Genomic DNA, 23,113 nt, shown 5'->3' on the forward strand with positions numbered 1-23,113 from the left:
GCGAAAGTTTAGACCAGCTGTGTCAAACACATTTTAGTTCAGGGGCCACATACAGTCCAATTTCATCTCGAGTGGGCTGAACTGGTAAAATACTGCCATAACAACCTTCAAATTCAAAGATTTTTCTTTGTTATGTCACAGATGAAAATGCATACAATTTCACAAAACCAAACAATTACCAATGAAAATGATTATGAATGATAAAGTCATTTTTTAATGAAACTATAAAGTACAGCATGTAGTGAAGTGTGCAGTAAATTTTCACTGTAGCTGCTGCATGATGCCTGTTTTTACAAACTCACCCTGACAGCATTAAGTTGGTTTGTTATCTTCAATGGCAGAATCACTAATATCTCAGCTTGGGTTTCCGATTTTCAAAGATGGTCTAATATCTAGGGTTAAAATAGCTAAATAAGATAAAACAGTTTTGTTCTAGCTATCAGCTAAAAATATAAAGAAGCTAAAAGAGCCAAACTGCAATGCAATGGCTAAAGAGGCAAAAGAGGCCATTAAAAAAAAAGAGGAAAACAATGTTAAAAAAGCAACAAAAGCTCAAAATATTATAAAGCATATCTAAATTGCAGCTCTGATACTTCAGAAAGTCTACCTCAGTTTTTGCAGATAGCATCATCTTTATTGTTGTTTAGCTGTTTTTGTGCTTTATTTCAGATAATCAACATGCACCAGAAAACCCTGAAAAAAAAGAAAAACAATTTTTTTTTTTGTACTTTTATTTATGCTAGGATACAAATAAAAGTGATATTAGAGTCAAATTACTCAAACTGCGTATTAGTGGCTCTCTCCATCTTCCACTGTGTTGTTTTGCTCAGTTTCTGTATCTACAGTGTCTCCAAAACCCAACCCTTCACAGCTATTTCCTTATGACATTAACAGCCAGAAGTGTCCATGCAAGTCAGCCTCCTACCTTGAGTGCTGCCCAGCTGAATTTGCTGCGATCTTAACTCCTCATCTTCTGCCGTAGTTTCTGGAACTCCACAGCGGGACGTGACTCTGGTCCTTTCCCAGGGATCCACAGTGACGGGACTGGACGTGTGAACGTTTCCATTCAGATCGAGGCGGCTTTGCACGCAAACTTCCCTCGTCCCTCTGCAGACAGCGGCTGTGGAGGGCGGGGAATGGGCTGCCCTTTGCACAGCCTTTGATGGAGGCTGCTCATTAGAGCCACTGCAGGAGACAGAGGACACCCAGCGTGTTTAAAGGTGGGAACAATTAGCGTTTTCCAAAAGGTAAATTGTCACTGATAATGCATTTAAGCAAATCCGAGAACTTGCACATGGTAATGGAATAAACTAAAATGTCAAGTAATGATCCAATGAAATCCACAACTTTTTTTTTTTTGTAAAGCACAGGTTTCCACACATACACCAGCTCACTCGCATCATGCACTCCTTTTCAGATGTAGAGTGGACAGTGCCAGTGCAGGGAATAAATCTCCTTTCTGGAGAGGTTTGTCGATCACTGGGCAAAGCTGTGATATCTCCCTTCCACAGCAGATTAAAGGCTCCTTTTAATAACTCGCCGAGGGCGGGAGAGCGTGGCAACGCCTGCATGAAAAGATGTCTGAGAGAACTCGCGGGCTGGTCCCTCCACTCATCCACAGCTTTCATATAAATGTGTGCATGTGTTCATTCACAGAATTGGAAAAGCATCCCTTTGCCAGCCCTCCCTCCTTCTCCATTCTCAACACCCTCCGGTCCCCGCGGGCTAATTGTCAGCATATCAGGAACAATGCAGGAGGGCCTGTACATGTGTCTCCAGTGTTGGCAGACATTCTCCTCTGCACGCACACACTTCAAAGCCGTTTCCATAGGGACTGTTTAAGCCGCTAGCTGAAGTTTTCACGTATGAAGTGCATATTGTACGAATGCTCATTTGAATGCCGGGTAAAGGGCGTGCACATGCATATTTAAGCACGCAGGGGAAGAAAGGTCACGCTCAGTGAGATCTAGGTCGCTCGTTCTTCAGATCACGCGTAAGAATACATTAAAATTATCCGGATACAAGCGGTCAGATCAGATCCTCACTGTTTTACACAGACACGCTTTAGCTAGTCAGATTATGCTAATGTGATTAATTGTAATGACAAAGAGGATTAAAAACTTAAGCACTGAGAGCAAAAAAAATAAAAAAATAATTATACAATGTGAAAGGCGGATCTGATTATTCCGATGTTAAAGCTGAAATTGTGCAACGTGCCAGATGTTGTAGTACAGCAAGAGATAATGGGAGTTGTAAGTCAGCCAGTCGGTTGTGTTACTCTACTGCACTGCCAGCAGATGTTCTGAAATTAAGCATCAGTGACATCAGAAATGACCCCAAGTGTCATCTTGATGAAGTATCTAACACAAAGAGGGATATGGCTCACTTGGTAGAGCAGGTCATTGCAGGTTGCAGGTTCAATCCCCCATCATCAAGCTTGAGCGAGACACTGAACTCTGAAGTGCTCAATGTAAAATGTTTTGGGTGCTGTGCAATCAAGTACATGTTAAATTCTACTATATTGTATATAAGAAAAAAAATTGAAAATCCAATAAAAAAATACTCCACAACTATCAAAAATGCAAAACAAGAATTACTGTATTTTGAAGCAAATGTGAAAAAACAAACAAAAACAAAACCCTAGATAGGGAAAGAAAAGAATAATAAATATTAATATATTACAAATACTGCATATAAGATTTAGCTATATTTGTGCTGCTACATTTCTTATCATGTTTTTGCTTTAGCATATGAACTGTGGCTTTTGAAATCATGTGACAGCTTCTGATTCGTTATAAGTTTGTGGCCCATCACACTCTCGTTGTCAAACGTACAGCCGGCATGCATCTGTTTGCACGAGTGTGTGTGTTACAACATGTGGTACAGCGCATCGCTATCTTCAGTCCACAGAATGATTTAAAACTATCAGTCCACATTATTAATGGTTAGATGAACAAATGTCGCTTTCCTCTCAGCTGCTGCTCCCTTGGGAATCGTTCATGTGTTCGTTTTCTCTGTAAAAGAATTGCTTTGACCTCGAGTACTTCCACTGTGTAAAGTGCTCCAAAATAACTTAAGAGCACGGTTTTGCGTCACTGTCCATAAATGCAATTAAGTTGCATACGATTATCCAATAATTAATTCCGCATTTACTTGTTTTGTGGTCTTGAAAGGACATAAACAAGTTTTAATATTAAGCAACACAGATTCATTACTCTAAGTGCAATAATGAATGCAGCAAATCACCAACTTATTAGCTTTGCAATCTTCCAGCATGTTCATCCTGATAGAAAAATGGTTGGTGATTTATATCTGACTTCATGAGGATGCATATCTGTTGGCACACTGAACACAAGCTGCTGTCTTTCCTCAGTCAGCAGAAGCCGACAGAACCGTGAAACCAATGTTCTGCCACCAGCTACACTGACTGTTTTTTTTTACTTTGAATAATCCAGATTTCACAAGAAAAAATTTTTTTCTGGGTTTTCGGACTTTGATTATATAAAGAATGAAAAATAAAAAACAAAAAAGAAATACTCACAGTTTAGATGGGCTGTAGTTTACCAGCCAATGCAATATTCCCAGCAAGTCGTCTTCCCAGTACAGGTCACTGAAGCGCTCTTTCACAACGCTGGCAAACGTCTGGTACTGGAGGTCCTTCAAAGAAAAGATGTACTCCCCTCGGAAGAGAGAACCAGTTGATTTTGAAATGAGGCTGTCGGACAAGCTCATGACTACGTTACCAACCACTTTGAAATGAGTAATCGGTCTCACATATACAGCTTTTGTTTATTTGAGTGGGTTACATTTTGAACAGAGTATTGGGAACAAGGTGCAAGGCGAAAAGTGATGCTGTTCAGTTTTTTTCAGGGGAGTAAATCGGGTTTTGCTGAGAAAAAGTTGGGGCAACTGTGGATCAGGTGGTCAACTCTTGATCAGAAGGCTGCAGGTTTGATTCCAAGGATAGGATGGGATAGGATAGGATTTACTTTACAGAGGGAAATTAAAATATCCTCATCTCCCCCTGTTGAAGTATCATTGAGCAAGACAAACTGCACCCAAAGGATGGATTCAGTGCCTTGCATGGCAACAGCCTCCATTGGTATTGGTGTGTGTGTGTGTGTGTGTGTGTGTGTGTGTGTGTGTGTGTGTGTGTGTGTGTGTCACTAAAAGTACCTCATTAATTCATTTATGCTCAATATAATTAACTTGACTTGCAAAGAGCATAGTACTCATGTCATATTTAGGTTTGTGCTGACAGATATATAAACACATCACATTACTTTCAAGTATATTTTCAAGCAGAGTTAATACTTTTTTTTAATAAAAAAATCTACATTTTCAAATTAAGTCATGCTTTAAAATTGCCTGTCTACCTACAATTAAAGGGGAAGTAATTCATAATTAATACTTTTTTTTTTAATCTGTCCACATGAGTGTGACATAGGACAATAAAATATGATGTAAAGATACATACCCATGGCAATATCCTGATGTCCATTGTCCAAAAAGCCATGGAGTGAAAACTCTCCCTTGAGTAGGTTGATCACCTCCTGCAGGGTGGGGTGGACTTTGGGAGAGGTGGGCTCTGGAAAGGACCGCCTCTCATCTTCTCTTCTCCAGCTTGTATCTTCATTGTAAGCTTTGGGAACAGCGTGCTCGTTGGTGTTGCCAGAGATGATTGAGTTTCCTCCATAAAAAGATGTTGAGAGGTCATATTGGAATGGCGCAGGCCTTGCTGGCGCATTTTGACAGTCAATAAATGGCTCTTCAGCGCTCTCATTAGTTGCCATCAGCTCCTGCAACTGCGGTGGGACGAGTGAGAGATTAATATCCAACCCAAGGAGAGACTCTGGAGCCCTGACCTGCACTGGCACTAAAGAAAGATGTCCTGTTGTGGGATCTTGCCGAAAGAGGTAATTGTTGAAAACTCCACAGCCGTTGAGGTTGGTGGATAACGGCAGAGGAAGACTAACTTCAAGATGAGAAATATCGGGGAGCGTGGAAAGGGAGTCCGCTGGCATGCTGTTGTAGGAAGATGTAGAAGATGAATCTTTGACGGCCTGGCTCGTAGTCAGCTGTGTATGCAAACTCTGCTTAGCATGGGAAGGACATGGATACTTTGAGGGCGTAGGGACATCAAAACCATCTTTGATGTTCTTCTCATTTGTTTTGTAAAATCCGTCCAACGACCTGTCAAAGCAAAAAAATGTAAATTGGGGCAATCGTCTCATTGGTGTATGTCTCTACTAAGCTGCAGCACACAGTACTGCATGCCCAGGTAATAATATACTGTATATGAGCAACACGATTCAGGAATGTGCTAAACTACATTAGGTGTGGGTTTTCCTAATATTTGGCTATCAAAACCTACACTGGACCAATTATTTACCAAAGATGCAATCTGATACACTTATTAATGTTTATGAACCATGACCTTACATTTGCACTGACTTTCAGTCACTAAGGCCACATTCATATGAGCCAAAACTATCTTTTTTCTCCCCGAGGTTCTCACAAAAAAATTCTGTCCACATCTCACTATGAACCTGTGTCCAACACCGGGCTTCAGGGCATGCAGTACACATATGCCAGGATTTTAGAGGCGCCGTTACTCAAATCACAGTAAACAGTGACTTAAAAACAGGATAAAAACAATGCCACAGTATCGCAGTACTTAATTACAGTTAAAATTCAGCAAGTACATGTGAGTCTTGAGTCGACTCTTGAAGGACTCAAGAGATCGAGTGGTTTTGATGTTGAGGGGCAAATGATTCCTCAGATGGGGAGCAGCCATGGAAAAGGCTCAGTCACCTCTCGTTTGTAGTCTGGATCTTAGTACAACAAGGACCATCTGATTTGCTGACCTCAGTGATAAAACAGGAGTGTGAACATGTAAAATATTGGATGAATAAGACGGTGCCAACCTATTCAACACTTTAAAAACCAATAATAAAGTCTTAAAAATGAGTCTAAAAGAGACAGGAAGCCAGTGGAGTGAGGCTGAAACTGGGGTGATGTGTTCTCGTTTCTTAGTCCCTGTTAAAAGTCGGGCAGCAGCTTTTTGTAGCAGCTGGAGGCCACGGAGAGACAACTGGTCGAGACCAATGTTGAGGGAGTTGCAGTCGTCCAGTCTGGATGTAGTGAAAGCATGAATAACTCTCTCAAAGCTCTTGTGTGAGGTAAATAGGTATATGGTCGTGCTCCTCCTGCTGTTATTTGCTTACATTGTGGACCACGGTGGGGGGAGAGGGGGGCGATTACGTCATCCTTTTCCCCCACAGATGATTGCCTTTGCCGTCCACACCCCAGGGTGTTGGATGGCACAAGCCGGGGTTTTAGAATTTCCCCAATCTGGAACCCGCGTTAAAAAAAACAACTATTTTCGTGCTTCTAAAACACCGTCTCATGTGAATGATTGGCCAAAAACAGCTCATTTAGGTTAACTGGCATGCTTGTGTGGCCAGCACCTAAAACATTTAACAAAAACTGTTTTCTTCTATTTGCAGAGTATGAACTTTACTCAGCCAGGGATGCCAAACTGATTTTAGTTCAGCGGTAACCTACCGTACACCCCAATTTCATCCTGAATGGGCTGAACTGGTAAAATAGTATTGTAATAACCTTAAAATTTAAACTTTAAAGTTTGTGTTTGTCGTAGTTCAGAGTATATGTGATGCAAATGTCACCGTTTCTGGGGGGAAAACAAACAGTTATTATGGAATATTACTACAATCTCAACATAATTCTAATGAATAAAGTGAAATGTACAAAAGCCTTCTACAGTTGTTGCATTATGAATGTTTTTACAAACTGACAGCATCATGGCATTGAAGCAATATTGATCGCAATGGGGGAGCAAGTTTCATGGCTGCATCACCCATCTCAGCTCGAGTCTCATTATTGTGTCCGCTACTCTAAATTTGTTTTCAAAAAGCATTATCTTTGAATTCTTCTTCTTTTTTTTTTTTTTTTTTACCATTTTCTTGATGGTTAGGTGGGCCAGATTAGAGCCTCTTGTGAGCCCAATTTGGCCCACGGACCTTATGTTTGACACTCCTGAGCACTAAAGCAAAGAAATGTGACCTCCTGTGTCAATTCCTTAAATGCTTTGAAATTTCTATAACATTTGACTCCACTTATTTTAAAACCCTGTCGACGAACCTTTCATTGTCTGCTCCAAGACGGGATCCCTCCTCCTCAAACTCCCCCTCATTTGTCAGGATGATGGGGGTGAAGTGAGTGGCACTGGAAGTGAAGGCTTCTGGGAAATGGAGTTCCTTACTAACCGGATAGCTGTGGGGAACAGGGCCAGGCACAGGAGCCAGCCGGCTCTCAGTGGCCATGGGCACAAAGCCTACACACAGTCACGACAATGCCAGATACAATATCAGAGATATTGTCTCATGCAATGAACATGGTTGAAAGACAGAAAACATGTATAGAGTCACTGTGGAGCAATCCATGTTAACAGCAAACATACGTGACAGTTAAATCCATCATTTACATGTAAACTGACTTACACTTTTACAACAAATCTTTATGAAAGTGTCCACATTATTACTGACAATTGTGCATTTCAAATGGAAATATATTGCATGAGGGTCATCCATACTTAAGTAAAGTTGTCCTACCACTGTTGTTTTCTGCAGATTCTTCACAGGAGTACTGACGAGTTGGACTCAGTTCTGGTGGCTCTCGGGAGTTCTGGGTTGGCTAAAAGAATGTACAACTGGTTCAGGACAATAGCGAAAAATCATGTTTCTCAATGAGACGGGACGGAATGGAATGGGACGGACCAGAACAGGCACGAAGTAGAAGATGTAGAAGCAAACTGGATTTGATATAAATAAGATAAATGCATCTGGGATGGAAAAACAGAAGGTTTACCGGGTGAACCCTGCTGAGGAGGCTGCTCCAGACGGCCTCAGCGCTCGTCCCCTGATGCAACAAGTAGTCACGACAGCTCTGCAAAACACACATCAACACAAGTGTAATATCAGAGACACTCCATCCACTGAGACTCTCAGGTCATTATTGTCTTGAAATAACTGAAGTGTTTGATTAGCAATAAAACACAATGCTTTAAAAAAAAAGAAAGGAAAACTCTCATTTCAGGAAATAACAGAATAATAATCATTGTGAAAGAGTTCTTTGTTGACAGGATGACAAAAGGGTTTCACAAATTGGATTCTTTATATCTAAATTACAAGGGTATCTCTTTAAAAGAATATGCCTATTTTGAAGGGAGCTCTTCTCTTACGTAGTGATGTCTGCGCATTGATATGTAAAATCAAAGAGAGGCTTAATATATATAAAGCTTTTCATCCAAAGTGCACTGGACATAAAAGACTGGAGAACAAATAAATCGAAAAGCTGTATTGTAGAATAAAATTGCTCTCTATGGTTAAAAAGAATAAATATATCAAGAACTACTAATAAAAAATATAGATATCTGGAGTGGCTGACAAAGATAATCTCAGAATAGTTCTTGTGCATTAAAATAAGGTCAACCATACATTAAAAATTATAGCACCTTAACTAAGAAAACAGTATAGGCGGAGTGTGTAATCCTGGTGCTGAAGATTAAACTGTCCTGCATTTTTTTACCTCTCCCACACTGCTGCAACACTCTTGTGATGGTTTACTTATTGGATGGCAATAACTTAATCGGTAGATTCAGATGCAGCTACAACATGTACGAAATTATGCCTGAAAAGCTGATAGAACATAATAGAAAGGTAAATGCATTATAATTTTCATCAGTTGTTCCATCACTCGAGAGAAACAACTGGAACTTTTAGTTTGAGATATTATTCATTTGGTTTTCCTGGAAAAAAAACAAAAAAAACATCATCATTTCCATTTAGAAATAAAACCACAAAAACATTAATAACTGTCAAACTGTTTGCTTTTGTATTTCAAATCGTTTCAATGGCGTAAATAAAGCAGAAAACTAGACTCAGAAGGGTGATGTCGAAACCACCGTGACGGTGAAACTTAGATAAATGTGGTAGAAAATAGCAGCGCCTGTGACAGGCAGTCAGCGGTGAAGCACGAGTTTTCTTGTCTGTCAGTGTCAGGCAGAAAGCTGAAGATTATTTGGATGACACTCATATAAACGTTGTTCAAAATCCCTGAAACTGTTAAGATTCAAGTAACTGTCTTTGTTTTTCCTACATGTAAAAAACAAAATAACCCTATAATCATACTCTCTGGGCCATAACAATGGAAGGCCTCTCTATGGGTGTTCTTTTAGCCATCTCCAGCAGCAGTCTCTTCAGCTTGCGAGGCATCGCCAGCTTTTGATTGGGCGATAAACTGAACTTGGCTGTGGCCCAGAGAATAGCAGCAACTCCATAGACGCAGACCTGGATGAAGACAGAATGGAACAGATGGGAGTAGATCCTGCAGCAAAAACACAAGACAAAGGCTCATTTATGCTCTACGTACCACTTTAAAGAGATACCAAGAAGAAAAGTACTGTCATTTGTTAGAGGAACAAGCGACGTGTGATGTCACAGATTTTCTTTCCGATCCAATCTGATACTGATACTTTTAACCAGCCTCATTGCTGTTGCTGTGTAAATGCACATCGTTTTCAAAACGTTGCCACGTAAACATGCATTTAAAAAAACTAAGAAGATTATTAAAAAAAAAAAAATCCCCTGCAAAATTGATGCGTTTTAACTTGAAAAGTTGTTGTATAAATGGAGTCTAGCTTTGTGGCTATCCATATAATTATATAACACAAAGCATAAATGAGCCTTCAGGTGATAATAAAGGTGAATGGAAGCGGCACAGACAAACCTTCTCTGTAACAATTCCATGTTCTTGATATTCGGGCGCGAGATAAAAATCATCCAAGGTTCCTACAAAAGCCATAAAGAAGGCAATGAGGATTTCAAATGACTAAAGCAAAACAGCAGAAGAGAAAAAAAATGCACCTACCAATGTTTTTTGGTTTCAAGAAAAGCACCTCTCCTTCACAGCCCACGTACACTGTGTCCAGGCATAAATAAGCTGATGAAAAAGAAAAAAAGGAACACAGAAATAAAACCTATAAACAAAGCAGCAGCAGTATGTTTTCAATCCATTTTTGTTTCCTTTTATGAGTCATTCACTCCTTTGAGAACTGGAGTTTGAATAAACAGAAAGCTGCAGAAGCTTGTGGACACTGGACTTTCTTATTTGCTGAATGAAACGTGGGAAATCACCTGGAAAGTCAATGTAGGTCTGCAGTGAGGAGAGGCAGGCGAAGCACAGGGCCCACAACTCGTTGACTGTCAGCCTCCGCTCACAGCGTGTCAGCAACTCTCTGAGCGAGATCCACTGAACAGGAAACAAGAAGTTTAGAAACCATTTGATCACTCCCAGTAGTTTCAAGATTGAAATATAAACCTAGTATTCAGAAACCAAATGAAATAATGACACATATTATTTTGTAATCCAAGTGTAATTTTCGACTTGTTTGCCACTTTGGGCCTGAATATATTCGCACTGAACACTTTCACATCATATTCCTTCCAGGAAGTTGGCTTAGACCCTTGTAATCCCTGACTTTAAAGCCTTTAAAAAAACAATAACAACAAAGAACCCTAACAATGCCAAACTCTATGTTTTCTTTATGCTTCACTGCATAAACAGTGCATATGTAGGGGGACAAAATGTGAAGCTTAAAAGAGTAAAAACTCCACAAAAATCATCTCTCCAGCCATGATTAATCAATGACTGGATGTTTTATAACTGAGCTTTTATGGATTTCCTGAAATCCTTTTAAAAGAATTCATTACATAACCATTCATTTCTGTTTCTGAGCCATTTCTTCACAACACTGAGTGTGTTAAACAACATTGTAGGGCATTTTGGAGAATTCAAGCAAAAGCAAATTTTGTTTCATTTAGACCCCAAGGCATAAAACAAAGAACAACTGTTCAAATATATCCACAATGCCATCTCTTTAATGGGATACTTTACTGAAGGGTACATCATAACATTTCTTTTATGAGATTATAAAATATGTTCCTGTTCACTCAAAGTGTTAGCAGTCTTTTGCTTTTAATCTTATCCTGTCATGAGAAAGAGCATAAAAGCTGATTATTTGCTTGTAACAAATTCCAACGCTATATCTATAATGTTGTTAATGTTAAGTTTTTTTTATTAGTTAATTGCACAATTTCTGTGAAATTGAGATTAATCACACTTATAGTCCAAATTGAAATTGCAATCATTTTTATCAGAATGTGAATGTATAGTGCATGGAAACATAATTGATCACATTTTAATATTTTGAAATATGTGTTCTGCATGTGTCTTGCAGTCACATTCTTCATACTTCCTAATAGGGCTTAAGCTGGATTGCTTAAACTGGATTGTTATTAAGGTGAATCTCAACTATAAACCAACCAAGTCCCAAGAGAAGGTTGCCATCGCCGTGACTGTCAATCTACTTGTGCACAACAACTATTTATTATGGCTGGGGTGCACAAGCACAGCAGCAGCGCTTCCGTCATCTACATAGCAACGGGGCCCAAGCATTGTCCTCTTCGGGAGCCTTTTTAAAAAAGTTGCATTACAACTACAACAAATTTATATTGTGACATAACTGGGAGGCCACACACATCGTGACAAACTAATATTGGCTCAACAAACATTGTGCAAGTTGCATTATTTATCAATTGAAAACCATCTGACTGACCCAATCAATGGTGTAATCATTGGCTGTAGGCCATGTGATTGATTGGCTGAAGGTTGCATGCCTCATTGTTCCAGAGTTGACTGAATGCTTGACTTTCTGTGTATTTATGAAATTAAAGCCTATTGTTTCAAATGGGGAACTCCAACCTTTCTGCAAGTTGATGTAGTTTCATTTCCCATAGCAGTTGAATGGCCTCCTCAGAATCCAACTGAGCAAACATAATTTCCTACTGAAGAGTGCTGAATACATTTAAAGGCTCTGAAAGAGAAGCACCCCTTGAGATAAGACTTTCACACTATTACGCAGCTCCACAGTTCTTATTCCTACATTATATGGCGGATTTATAGGCGATCCATGCTTCCCGATTATTCCTGTTTTCTGAACAGGTGAGGACGTTTAGTCTTTTACGAGTTTATACATTAAGATAATCATGCAGGGGTAAAGGTAAGGTAGTATTCTGCAGTTTTTCTAACCTCATCCTGAGATTCTTCGTTCAGGCACAGCATGCTTTTGGTCATGTGGTTATTAGGAGTGTAGAGGATGTGATTCAATGAGTCCTGGTCCCCCTGGTCCAATTCCAGCTCCAGTGAGACCTTGTTGTGGTCTTCAGGCTGACTTTCCACACACTCTTGGGTCTCACTCTCTTCAATGCATAAAGTCTCTGCTGTATCCTCATTTCTCTGTAACACTTTCCCACAATCCTCTCTGGTGGAGAGGGGGTAAGACTCACACGACTTTCCCCGGTTGAGTCGCTGAAGTTTGTTACTCCACGTGGTCTTGCAGCAGCTCGAATGTTCATCGGTGCCAATTTCAGTGAGGTCTGAAACGGGTACACTGATATCTCCATGAGGACGAGGAGGGGAAAGACTGGGGGGGTTGTTGGAGTCCGGGACAGAGCAGGAACGATTCAGGGCCCCCCTCACCCTGTTCAACCTCTGCAGAGCTCTCCTTCGCACCGGGGAGCTGTTGTGGGAGCGGCAGTCCATCTCATCGGTCAAGATCATGCGATCCCCTTCACAACTCTCCATGTCCTCAGCCCAAAGGGAGGAGTCCCAGCCCCCGCACAGCTGCAGAGCGAGCACATTATCATTTGTTTCAGATGTTCTCAAAGCAGAAATTATCTTAATTACCTCTTCGGAAAAACAGTTTCGATAACTGAGCCAGCTGAAGTGGAAAGAAAGGTATTTCAAGTAGTACAAGAAAGCACAAATTATCCCCTTATTCCCACTATAGATATAGTTTAGATCTCTCGCCAATGTCAATGAGGTATGTGGTAAGATTTTAGATGAAGTAACGACTGCATTTCTTCCAGCAATGGAGCATCATTAGGTATTGTTTGGTCTGGTCTAAAACGAGACGGTCTTTATTATGAGAATGCAGAAGAAGCATTTGTAGTAATGCAAGTTGTTATTAAAAAGAGCTTGATTTATTGAGATCCTGTATAGAACAAACTCAAACTGATTTTGCTGTCAGGTCGCCTGCATTTTACAGGTGAGCAGCAATGAAGAATACTGAAGTGGCATCAAGAGCGAACAGGAATTTTCAAGTAGAGTGGTAGGATGGTACAAAACCAAATGTGATAGCATCGAATTGCACGTGTTGGTGGACTTAGTTAAGAAATGCATACATAAAGTTCTTGGGGGTGGGGGGGGGGTCATCAAGGAACAAGATCAGTCACAAAAGCCTCTGCTAAACGCTGAGCAGATTTGCTTCTTTTCCAATGCAAACCTGGCCAAACACTGCAAATCACATTTATGATCAATAGTACCAACAATACCAACAATACCTAATTTCAAAGAATATGAATTAACGCTTCAGGATTTCTGATGTATGTTTAGTGTGCTTGTACAGGGATAAAGCAGGTGTCTATTACACTGATATGACTAATTGCTTTAATGTAAAGTTTACCTGTAATTTCTGTTCTTACTTACACGTACAGCCTGTAAAAGCTTCTAATTTGAGTATTTTCTGACTATTATTTTGCCGTAGTTTACAGTTATCGATGAGTCTTAAAATCATTGTTGACCCTATGAGGGGAAACTTTCTGTCTGTAATATGTGCTTGTTAGGAGTGTTTGAATGAGTCGGTCCTGTACCTGCTGCCTTGACAGACCGTTTGTTTTGACAGAGCCATCAGGCAGGTCTTTGGCGTTATCATCGGAGCTCAGCCTTTTAAGAAGACATCTGGGTTTGGCATGCTGCCACCTCGCCTCCCAGGAGCCTTCCTGTCCATCTGCGGATGCACAAAGACAGCAATTAATGGCAGGAGAAAGGACAGCGGAGTGCAACAGTGGTCTGTTGAAACGGGGCGCGATAAACTTGATAACCTTGAAAATTTGAAACCGATTCGATGGAGAGCACTCGCCGGCCAACCGAGGACAGTTTCCGGCACACAGCTGCAGAGGAGGAGCAAGACAGCCGTGCTTCAGCCTTAGACAGGATGTCCTGTTGAAGCAGTGAACCTACAGGTTGGTATACATATCCAGACAAGAAATATATGACACAAGTTCCACCTTTTTTGTGCAAACAAATTTGTCAACAAAAGAGGAGCCTTTCTGTAGCACTGAATTACAACTTGAAATGTGTGAATTTACTCTGTCAGATGTCATTAAACATCGTTATGCAAGACTCTGCACTGTGTATGTTTGCTGAGCTCTTCGCATACATAAAGACTAGTGTTTAATTGCTCATTTCTCAATTTTACCTTCCAATCAACCGTGGGACCATTTAAGGTGAAGCGAAGCAATTTTATTCATCTCGCAGCATTCAGACAAAAGGAAATTCACAGTCCTTTACAAGGACAAACAAAGCAATTAAGAAAGGTATAAAAATGACACAAAATAAAGTAAAGGCTTTATTAAGATAGAGTTAATAAAATAAGTAAAATATATTGTAAAATGATAAGCCAGGGGAAATAATAGTGTTTTAAGTACTGACTTAGAGCGGTGTCAGCAGTCCTCAAGTGTTTTTTGTTGCGCCAAAGTTAAGGAGTGTAAGAACTAAAAGCTGCTTCACCTCATTTTTCTTCTGACTCTCAACACTTAATGAAGTTCTTCCTGAGGATTTCAGGGCTCCGGATGTTTTATATTTTACAAGTAAATCAGATATATGTTGAAAATTAAATTAACATGTTTTCCAACTGTAAAACATTTATGACCAAGAGGCATTGTTACAGCCAAGAAATAATCTACCAAGTAGAAGTTTAAGGCTTTGGAAAGTATTTATCCAATATTAGAATCGAACCACTAACCTGTGATTTCAAAACAACATGATCAACAAAGTTATCCACAAAAGCCCTGGTAAAACAATCTTCTGATGACGAATCTATTGTTTCGTATCCTGAATGGGTTTACAGTTGTACTGTACTTTCATATGAAGAGACAGCCATTTGCAATGAAATCTTCCCAAAATGTATTTGATTTCCAGATGTAAATGATGTGAGCGAACGAAGCTTAAGGTCATGCATAACCAGGCCCATTTTTTTCCACTTTTGAAAGCCTTTTCAGAAGAAACTAAGCATCCAGTTAAAACAAGATGGAACTGAACACATTGCTTGTGTGGCTCGGAGATTTGATTGTGCTTTATGTTGTTGCAACAATTGTGACAAGAGACTTTTGACTGTACATGAATTAACAGAATACTTTGTCCTCTTTGATTTGCAGTAACGTGACTATTCCACTTGAGGCTGCTCAAGAGCATCGGGTGACTTCACTAAAAGCTCTGCCAATTAATTCATCCAATAGAGAAGAAAATAGGTATCAGTCATGGCCGTATCCATAATTACTGTAAACACAATTACTTCTCCTTAAGTATCTGGGATTCCACTCATTACTGTACAGTAATGATGATGCAGTGGAATATTAGGACGTATTTTATTGCTTATTGTTTAAGGAGCTTATCAGTAATGAAGTCATGCTGTGGCTGTTGGCCAATCACCATCCATCTCCTCTGAGTCATAATGATTCTAAAATGATCTTTCTGCCCACACCATGTGTTTGTCTAAATATGTGTTAACATCTATGTTGTCGATCTTCAAACAAGTCATTATTCTGTTAATTAGCCAACTCTGGTTAATTTTTGTGAATACATGTTTAATGTAGTGAATAAAATTACTTTTGAGGGATGACCTGGTATTCCACACCTGTCTTCGGGGTGACCCTCTATAAATCACTGCACCAGCATTGATGAGTCAGCAGTGTGTGTGTGTGTGTGTGTGTGTGTGTGTGTGTGTGTGTGTGTGTGTGTGTGTGTGTGTGTGTGTGTGTGTGTGTGTGTACCTGCAGGAGCGGCCTATCCTCAGGGTTCTCCTCCTGCATCTGCTCCAGCAGCCTCTGGATTTCCTCCTCAAGGTTTGCCTCCAGCTCTGGCTCGATGACAAAGTTCAGCGCAGCAGAAAGTGTGGAGCCCAGAGAGTAAACGTGGCCCTGCAGCACGGGATGGAGACAGAAAGAAAGCAACCGTGATGAAGAGTGCAGCTTCAGGGAAAAAAACAAAAATGCAGGATTCCCTCAGTGGTTGGCCAAGTAAATGCTGTATGTTGTGCATAGTTATGACACAGATACTGTTTTTCTTTGCTCCACTCACAGTGGACATTATGGTCAGCTCTGAGGTGGGAGAAAAGTTAAACCAGGTGCTTGAGAGCTTGGATCTCATTCATAACCATCACTTCTGACCACTGGACCCATACTTATGTGGTAATCACATGTGCAGTGGCAGCTCCCAGCTTGGATCACCGAAATAGAAGAGTAAACACTCCACTAAAGGCCATTTCTCCATGACAAAAACACAAGAGGAGTGAAACAGAACAGCAGGATATATACACAGACAGCAACATCAGGAAGGGTGTTTAGTTTCAAATTCAGCTACACAACTCTGTTGTAAAAGTGCACATGTATTTGGAGTGACAGTGGCAGCGTACCATCACAGCATGTGGGTTTGATTTTCAGTTTTCCACAGTGAAGGCTCGATCTTTCTGAGCCCAGTCACGTAAAAGGCACTTAAACTGTCCCCAAAGCACAGCAGACCCACATCCACAGAGTATATAAATATAAACAAAACTGCTAAAACTCTCCACTCAAAATACTAAACAACAGCATAAATAATGCATTTCAGCATTTGTTAAAACCCATTAAAAAGTAGGCAGTTCTTAAAAGCTTTCCTCAGAGGAACGACGACACCAAGTTTGCACAGGACTCAAAGCAGTTTGAGAATCACCTGGCATGCTATCCTGAGCTGCAGCCATGGCTCGTTCTGGCAATGATCTCACTGTCTACTGACCGTGTGAACTGTGAAAGTACTTCAAAGACGTCACTCGAGAAAAACAGGAGCTGTCATAATTACTATGGCCAACACTAGACATAGTAATTATGACAGCAGTAAAGATGCTGGACTTCTTTTCCATCCTGCAAACGCAACCCTGTGGACAAAAAAATATGGATGGATGGAAGTTGGAGGTGGTATTTGAAGTAAAACTTCAACTGACACCAAGTGTGTCAACCATAAGGCCCAGGCTCCAATCTGGTTCGTCGCATGGAGCAACATGAAAAATGTAAAAGAAAACATAGATTACATTTTTTTTTTTACAATTTTCACATGGAAACCCAAGCTGAAATATTGGAGATGCTGCGATTAAAGCAAGCCACATCGTTGCTATCAAACTAGTCTCAAAGCCGTGCCGTCAGGGTGTAAAAACATGTATAATGCAACAGCGAGAGGAAGGGATTTTTGGGCGTCACACTGTATTTTGCACCAAAATGTTTTATTAAAATTAGTTTTGTGTTGAAATGGCAGTCATTGTTTGGTTATGCCAAAATACAGACATTTTCAACATGTGCGGTATACTCTGTGCCACAACAAAGAAAAACTTTAAAGTAGGGTTGTCGAAATTGACACAATAAAGATGATTAATCCATGATTATGATCAATCTGATTGAAAATTTTAACACATTTAATCCATCTGCAGTGCAGAATGACTCAAAACCCCTTAAACGTCCCTGGCAACACGTTTCAGGCAGTTTGTCCAAGTAGACTTGCCATCGATCTGTTTGCTCTTGCAAAATGAAACACGATTAACATACTGTTGATTAAAATGTAATTACATTTAAATGTGATTAATCGATATTAAGCCGTTTTCCAATCCATGATTAATATGATTAAAAAATTTAATCATTTGACTGCCCTATTTTAACATTTAAATTCTAAGGTCATTATGCTGTATTTTGGCCAGTCCGGCCCACTCGAGACAAATTTGGGCTGCTTGTGGCCCCTGAACTAAAACAAATGTGACGCCTCTGACCTTTATCTAGGAGTTTACTGGTCTGGTCTTGTGGAAAGTGCTAGTTTCAGAAACAGTGTAATGTTTCGCAGGTATATTTGACACCATAATCCAAACATACAACAAATAGATGAAAATAAGATGTAGATAACATGTTTAAGATTGTCACTATGGCAACAGGCAAGTAAGAGACATATTTTAATGCAACTATATCTATAACTACCTAAAGAGCCATCTTAATAAGATGACAGGGGTCTAATATGTTGATATGATGATCTTCCCCAACACCTACAGCCTACGTGTAGGTGATGCGGCTCACATAAACTATATTTGAGAACTGTACCAGTTGTTACCTTTTTGGTACACACATTTTCAGGAGGGATTATAAACTTATTCAGTTCTCAAAACTATTTTCCCTGCAAGACGTACACACAGTACTTGTCCTTGTCTGGTGAAACCAAAAACTGTGGCAGTAAAGCAAATAAGTACACAGTGTAACTTGCTAAAAAACATAGCGAAGACTTTTTTTTTTTCACTGATTGAGTTTTTGCCTGTCAGCATTTATTTTATACACTCATACAGCAAAAAATTGCATGTTTTCTTTCATATGGATTTGTATTTCTCCATAAAGCCTATGCATATGCAACAGCCAGTCCCAGACAATCTGACAAGCTCATGACTACAACATAAACTGGCAACAGATAAACACTATGTGGGTATGTAAGTGGACAGCATGATTTTAAGTTAGTAAAAGAAACATAAAAGCAGAGGGTCAATGAAGCGATATGCCCCGACTGTGATCTATTTGTCCCCAGAGGTGCATAAAATCAATTCCCTGCTCATAGTGATTAAAGCTAGATCACCAGCAGACCGAAAAAATCCCATCAAATAAATGCATTTTCAAATGTAACTGAAGCAGCTGCCAACTCTCACACAATAACAGTAAAACTCACAATTAACTCACAAATTCACACTACACGTGATCGGCCAACTTCCTGTTTTCTCCTCATATTAAGAGATATAGCCAATATATAGATATAGAGATATAGTCAATAGCTTGCAAAATAAGCAAACAATTGTTTAGATGAAATCACTATTTATTTAGATTTTATTGCGAGATCTTCTTAAACTATGCAAGGCTGGGAAAGGCACAGCGTATCATCACCACTTCCCCTCCCTGCTTTCATTGCAAACAGCCTTAAAATGTATTTCCTCATCCAGCCTTCAAAACTACTACTCTGGTTATCTGGCGTTAAGTTTTGATGGGTACTGATTTTAAAAGGCCCCTTTTAAACTACGATTCAAATGACAATGCATCAATTTCCTTTCAGAAAGGTTTCGCACATGGACATTTGTATTGTATTTGTAACAAAGGTCAATTGATATTCCGGGTGTCTGTCAACAACAAAACTACCAAGTGCCAAGAGAATATGGACTTGGAGTTCTGACACTCTGGAGACCACCCTCGTTGTTATTGTTCATCTACTTACACATGAACAGAATAACTTCAGCAGTATTTTTGGCATCTCCATGGAGACAGGGCCCAAGAATTTTCAGAAACGTGTTTGCAAAGGTTGCATTTTCTCCAAGACCTGTTGTCGCGTAAACGGACAATGCAGCGAAAGTTCTGTGTTTTCGCTTGAAAATGTCATCAGGTAAATGGGGCTCCAAGAGAGTCTTTGGCTTCAGTATAAACTTTCAGGGCCTCCAGTAGAGAGTTCACAAAACTTGACTGTAATGGGAATGAAAACCACCAACGACGGCTATTGGAAGTTGACAGAGGTAAAAAGCAATCCGACTTGGTAGATTTGTCAGTTATTGGACAAGAAACCAAACAGTGAAAATACAATCCACTTTCTCTTGAAGATCTGTCATCAGAACTCTGGCGTAGATGCTGGCTTTATCGTGCAAGATAACAGACGATGCAAAAACCCTCCTTTCCCTCAGCAAACATCAGCAAGGTGCCCCTGACAGTGCCAGTGTTTGTATGGGGGGAAAGTCTCAAGGGTGTGTGTGTATGGGTGCGTGTGCGTGTGTGTGTGTGTGGCCAGCTGCTTTGGAGAGGAAGCAGCGTCTCTCACCTCAAATGTGCTTCCCGTGCTGTCGAACTCTGGAGGCACGAAGGAGCCCTCTGGATCGTCTGCAGGTCAAAGACACGCCAATTAGCTGCGCCATTAAGCACGTTTGACAAGCATCATCATTCCATCAAAAGGGGAACAAATGGCCCGTTCATGACTTGATTTGAGTACTCTGATGTGCAGCCATGTCATTTCTGTACTGTAATGGCCTCGCTAAGCCTCCATTGCAATGAGATGCAAATCAGAAGCGGGGATGTATATGGCATACCAACGTCGCAAACGGTCCGCAAGCAGCCGCTTCCCTTCATTTGCATAATTCATGTGTCAGAGATAATCCCCGACAAACAAGACGGGAGATATTAGGAGATCAGAAGAGGAGTGGCACTGAGTGCTCCTCTTTCTCCTCCGCAAGTAGGCCAGTGATTGTTGGGCCGGGCTGCCCATAGGACACAGAGACATGAAAACATCACCACCAACGTTGTGAGCATTCCATCTGCTGCAAGGACTCGGGACAGGAGCCGGCCAGACGTGCGCGAGGAGGCGAATTAAGTGGGTCTTGACAGCTCTGGGTTTTTCTGCAACTGTTAGGAAGTCACATTAAATGTAGAAAAGCCCAGATCCTTCCTTCAACCTTTTTCTATTGTTTTCTTTTCATTTCCTTTCTTTATCTTACTCTAACAACCTCTTTGCTCTCTGTTGTTTTCAACTTTGTCTTAATTCTATTCAATTTCCGACTTTGTTTTACAGTTTATTTCCCTTCCTTCCAACCTTTTATCCTACTTCCTTCCTTATTTTTCTCTCCCTCCCTCATCTTTTCTTTTTTGTCTCATCCATGCACCTTTCATTTATTTGAATCTCCTCTCAGCATTCCTTAATTACTATTTTCCTACTTTCCTCTTCTCAGTTTCCCTTCCTTCTGTTTTGTACAATTTGTCCATCCTACTTCTCTTATTCTCACGTCAGATCTTCTATTTTCTCGTCCAATTTGCCATCTCTTAATTTTTTGAAGAAACAGCATAAACGGTCTAATCCCTGCCAAAATCCATTTTCCAATCTTTATTGTATTCTATACTTTCTTCCAGTTCAAACATTTTGTCTCTACTATTTTTACATGTCATCGCATCATTCACCCTTGTTTTAAAACTCTTCACCACATGAAAGAGAGAGGGAGAGGGAGAGAAAGAGAGAGCATGTTGAGTGACGCAGTTCCCTGCGGGATGATGGTGAGAACTTGGTGAGTCATGTGTGCTTGCAGCACTTTAGCACCACAGGTAGAATGAGATGAGCAATATCACAGATTCAGCTCCAAAATGGGCCACATCACATTTCCCACAAGGCAGCCGGTGCCGCTTCATCTGCAACCCAACAGCTTGCGATGCCCAACCACATGGCAAATTCAGGGATTTTTCTTTCTTGATCTTTTTTTTTTTTTCTCGCCCATCGCTGTATAAATAAAAAAAGAGAAAGAAACTATCAGGACATTTTGTCACTGTGACGACTGCTGCGGCGCCGACATGATGCCCACGGTCACATACAAACATACTACCTTCGTGCCTTCGCTGCAGTGATTAATCAGCTGAAATGAACGGTATTGATGAGTCGCTGTGGCAACCGCTATCCACACTGAGATCCATCATTGTGGCCCTCAAGGTCACTCTGCCACGCAGCACCATGAAGGAGGGGGAGAGTCGATTCGTGAGCGAGCACAAGTGGGACTGACCATGAAAGAACGCATCAACCGGGCTGTGATAGTAACGCCATGATTTGCACAAATGTATGCGAATGGCCATCAACTTGTGTGTAATTGGACATTTGTGTGTCTATAATGTCATTTGTCTCAGTACTCAACTAGATTGTGAGGGTAATACAATCTGCATATTTAACATGTTTTATGTGCATATTGATATTTGTGTGTACCTACAAGGACCTGGCGCTGTTTTGCAGCATCTTGTGCATATGGTCAAAGGATGTGTGTCAGAATGATTAGTTTCTACATGTAGGGAATTGCTTGCATCATTTTCGATCTGTACGTGTGTAGTTAAGATGCGTGTCAGCTGCATGTGAATGATCATATTTTTGTATCTATACAAAGCTGAGGGCACAGAATCTATGCACGTTTGTTTTTTTTTATTGCATAATCAGTAATGTCTTCCAACAATTTTTTACATTTTTAATAGTAACTTCATTGAACATGATCAATCGTATTTTGTCACGATAAAAATATTTAGCTGGACAATAAGAACAATGTATTGTTCTCTGTGCGTATGTCTGTGGTGTCATTACAAAACAAATAACTTGTGGCAAGTACATCGTTTTCAGCACATTGCCGTGTAAACTTAAAACATTTCTGAAACAAAAACGCAAAAACTCAGCATTTTCAATTGAAATGTTGTGGCGTAAACTGGGCCCAAAAAATGCTGCTACTCCATTACCTGCACAAGCTTCAGCTGAAGATTTCGCCGTCATCAGAAAAACAGGTCAATTAAAAGCAATCAATGGAAAACTGCTAAAGCCGAATGTGGAGTGGCGTGATTAATCGTACGGATGCACTAATGTTCTGCAAGTGCAGCCAACAGAAGAGGGGTAATAAGGGCCACAGGGTGAAACACGGCTGAACTCAATCCGATGAAGCCTGACGGAGTAATCAAAACATCGCTTCAGATTGTCTCAATTACTGAGTGAAGATCTGAGAGGGAGAAACACAAAGAAGAGGATGCAACAACTTAACGGATGCCACATCAGATGTGTGCGTACAAGTGTGTGTGTGTGTGTGTGTGTGTGTGTGTGTGTGTGTGTGTGTGTGTGTGTGTGTGTGTGTGTGTGAGTGTGTGTTGGAATGAGCAGCTCAGGATTGACTGCTTATTGGCTCGCCAATCCGTTACCACAACAACGATCCCCCTGGCAACTCCAGCTCTGTCCGTCTAATCAATGCTTATCAATTTCCAAGGTTCGGGAGCGGGGCACAAAACAAGGCATGCACTCTAAGCGTGGCCAACCACCAGTGACAAGACATTAAAAAGAAAAACAAGAAAAGAAAAGTGAGCAGAGGAGTTGAGGGATAGTG

The 23,113-nt window shown here is 40.5% G+C and overlaps 1 protein-coding gene across 1 annotated transcript in view; it reads right to left on the minus strand.

The window, feature by feature from the left end:
- kndc1 (kinase non-catalytic C-lobe domain containing 1) overlaps positions 1 to 23,113 on the minus strand; it is a 57,810-nt gene that overhangs the window by 24,386 nt on the left and 10,311 nt on the right. The window contains exons 3-17 of the mRNA XM_080507517.1: positions 20,053 to 20,111; positions 15,975 to 16,121; positions 14,025 to 14,142; positions 13,794 to 13,930; positions 12,172 to 12,765; positions 10,218 to 10,332; positions 9,952 to 10,023; positions 9,811 to 9,872; positions 9,213 to 9,371; positions 7,891 to 7,968; positions 7,635 to 7,716; positions 7,165 to 7,357; positions 4,478 to 5,193; positions 3,542 to 3,680; positions 926 to 1,185 (exon numbers count right to left, since the gene is read on the minus strand). Of these exons, the coding sequence (XP_080363643.1) occupies positions 926 to 1,185; positions 3,542 to 3,680; positions 4,478 to 5,193; positions 7,165 to 7,357; positions 7,635 to 7,716; positions 7,891 to 7,968; positions 9,213 to 9,371; positions 9,811 to 9,872; positions 9,952 to 10,023; positions 10,218 to 10,332; positions 12,172 to 12,765; positions 13,794 to 13,930; positions 14,025 to 14,142; positions 15,975 to 16,121; positions 20,053 to 20,111 (2,931 nt within the window). The remainder of the gene's footprint in view (positions 1 to 925; positions 1,186 to 3,541; positions 3,681 to 4,477; positions 5,194 to 7,164; positions 7,358 to 7,634; positions 7,717 to 7,890; positions 7,969 to 9,212; positions 9,372 to 9,810; positions 9,873 to 9,951; positions 10,024 to 10,217; positions 10,333 to 12,171; positions 12,766 to 13,793; positions 13,931 to 14,024; positions 14,143 to 15,974; positions 16,122 to 20,052; positions 20,112 to 23,113) is intronic.

Source organism: Blennius ocellaris (assembly GCF_963422515.1).
Source record: "Blennius ocellaris genome assembly, chromosome: 13".
Taxonomy (NCBI): Eukaryota; Metazoa; Chordata; class Actinopteri; order Blenniiformes; family Blenniidae; genus Blennius; species Blennius ocellaris.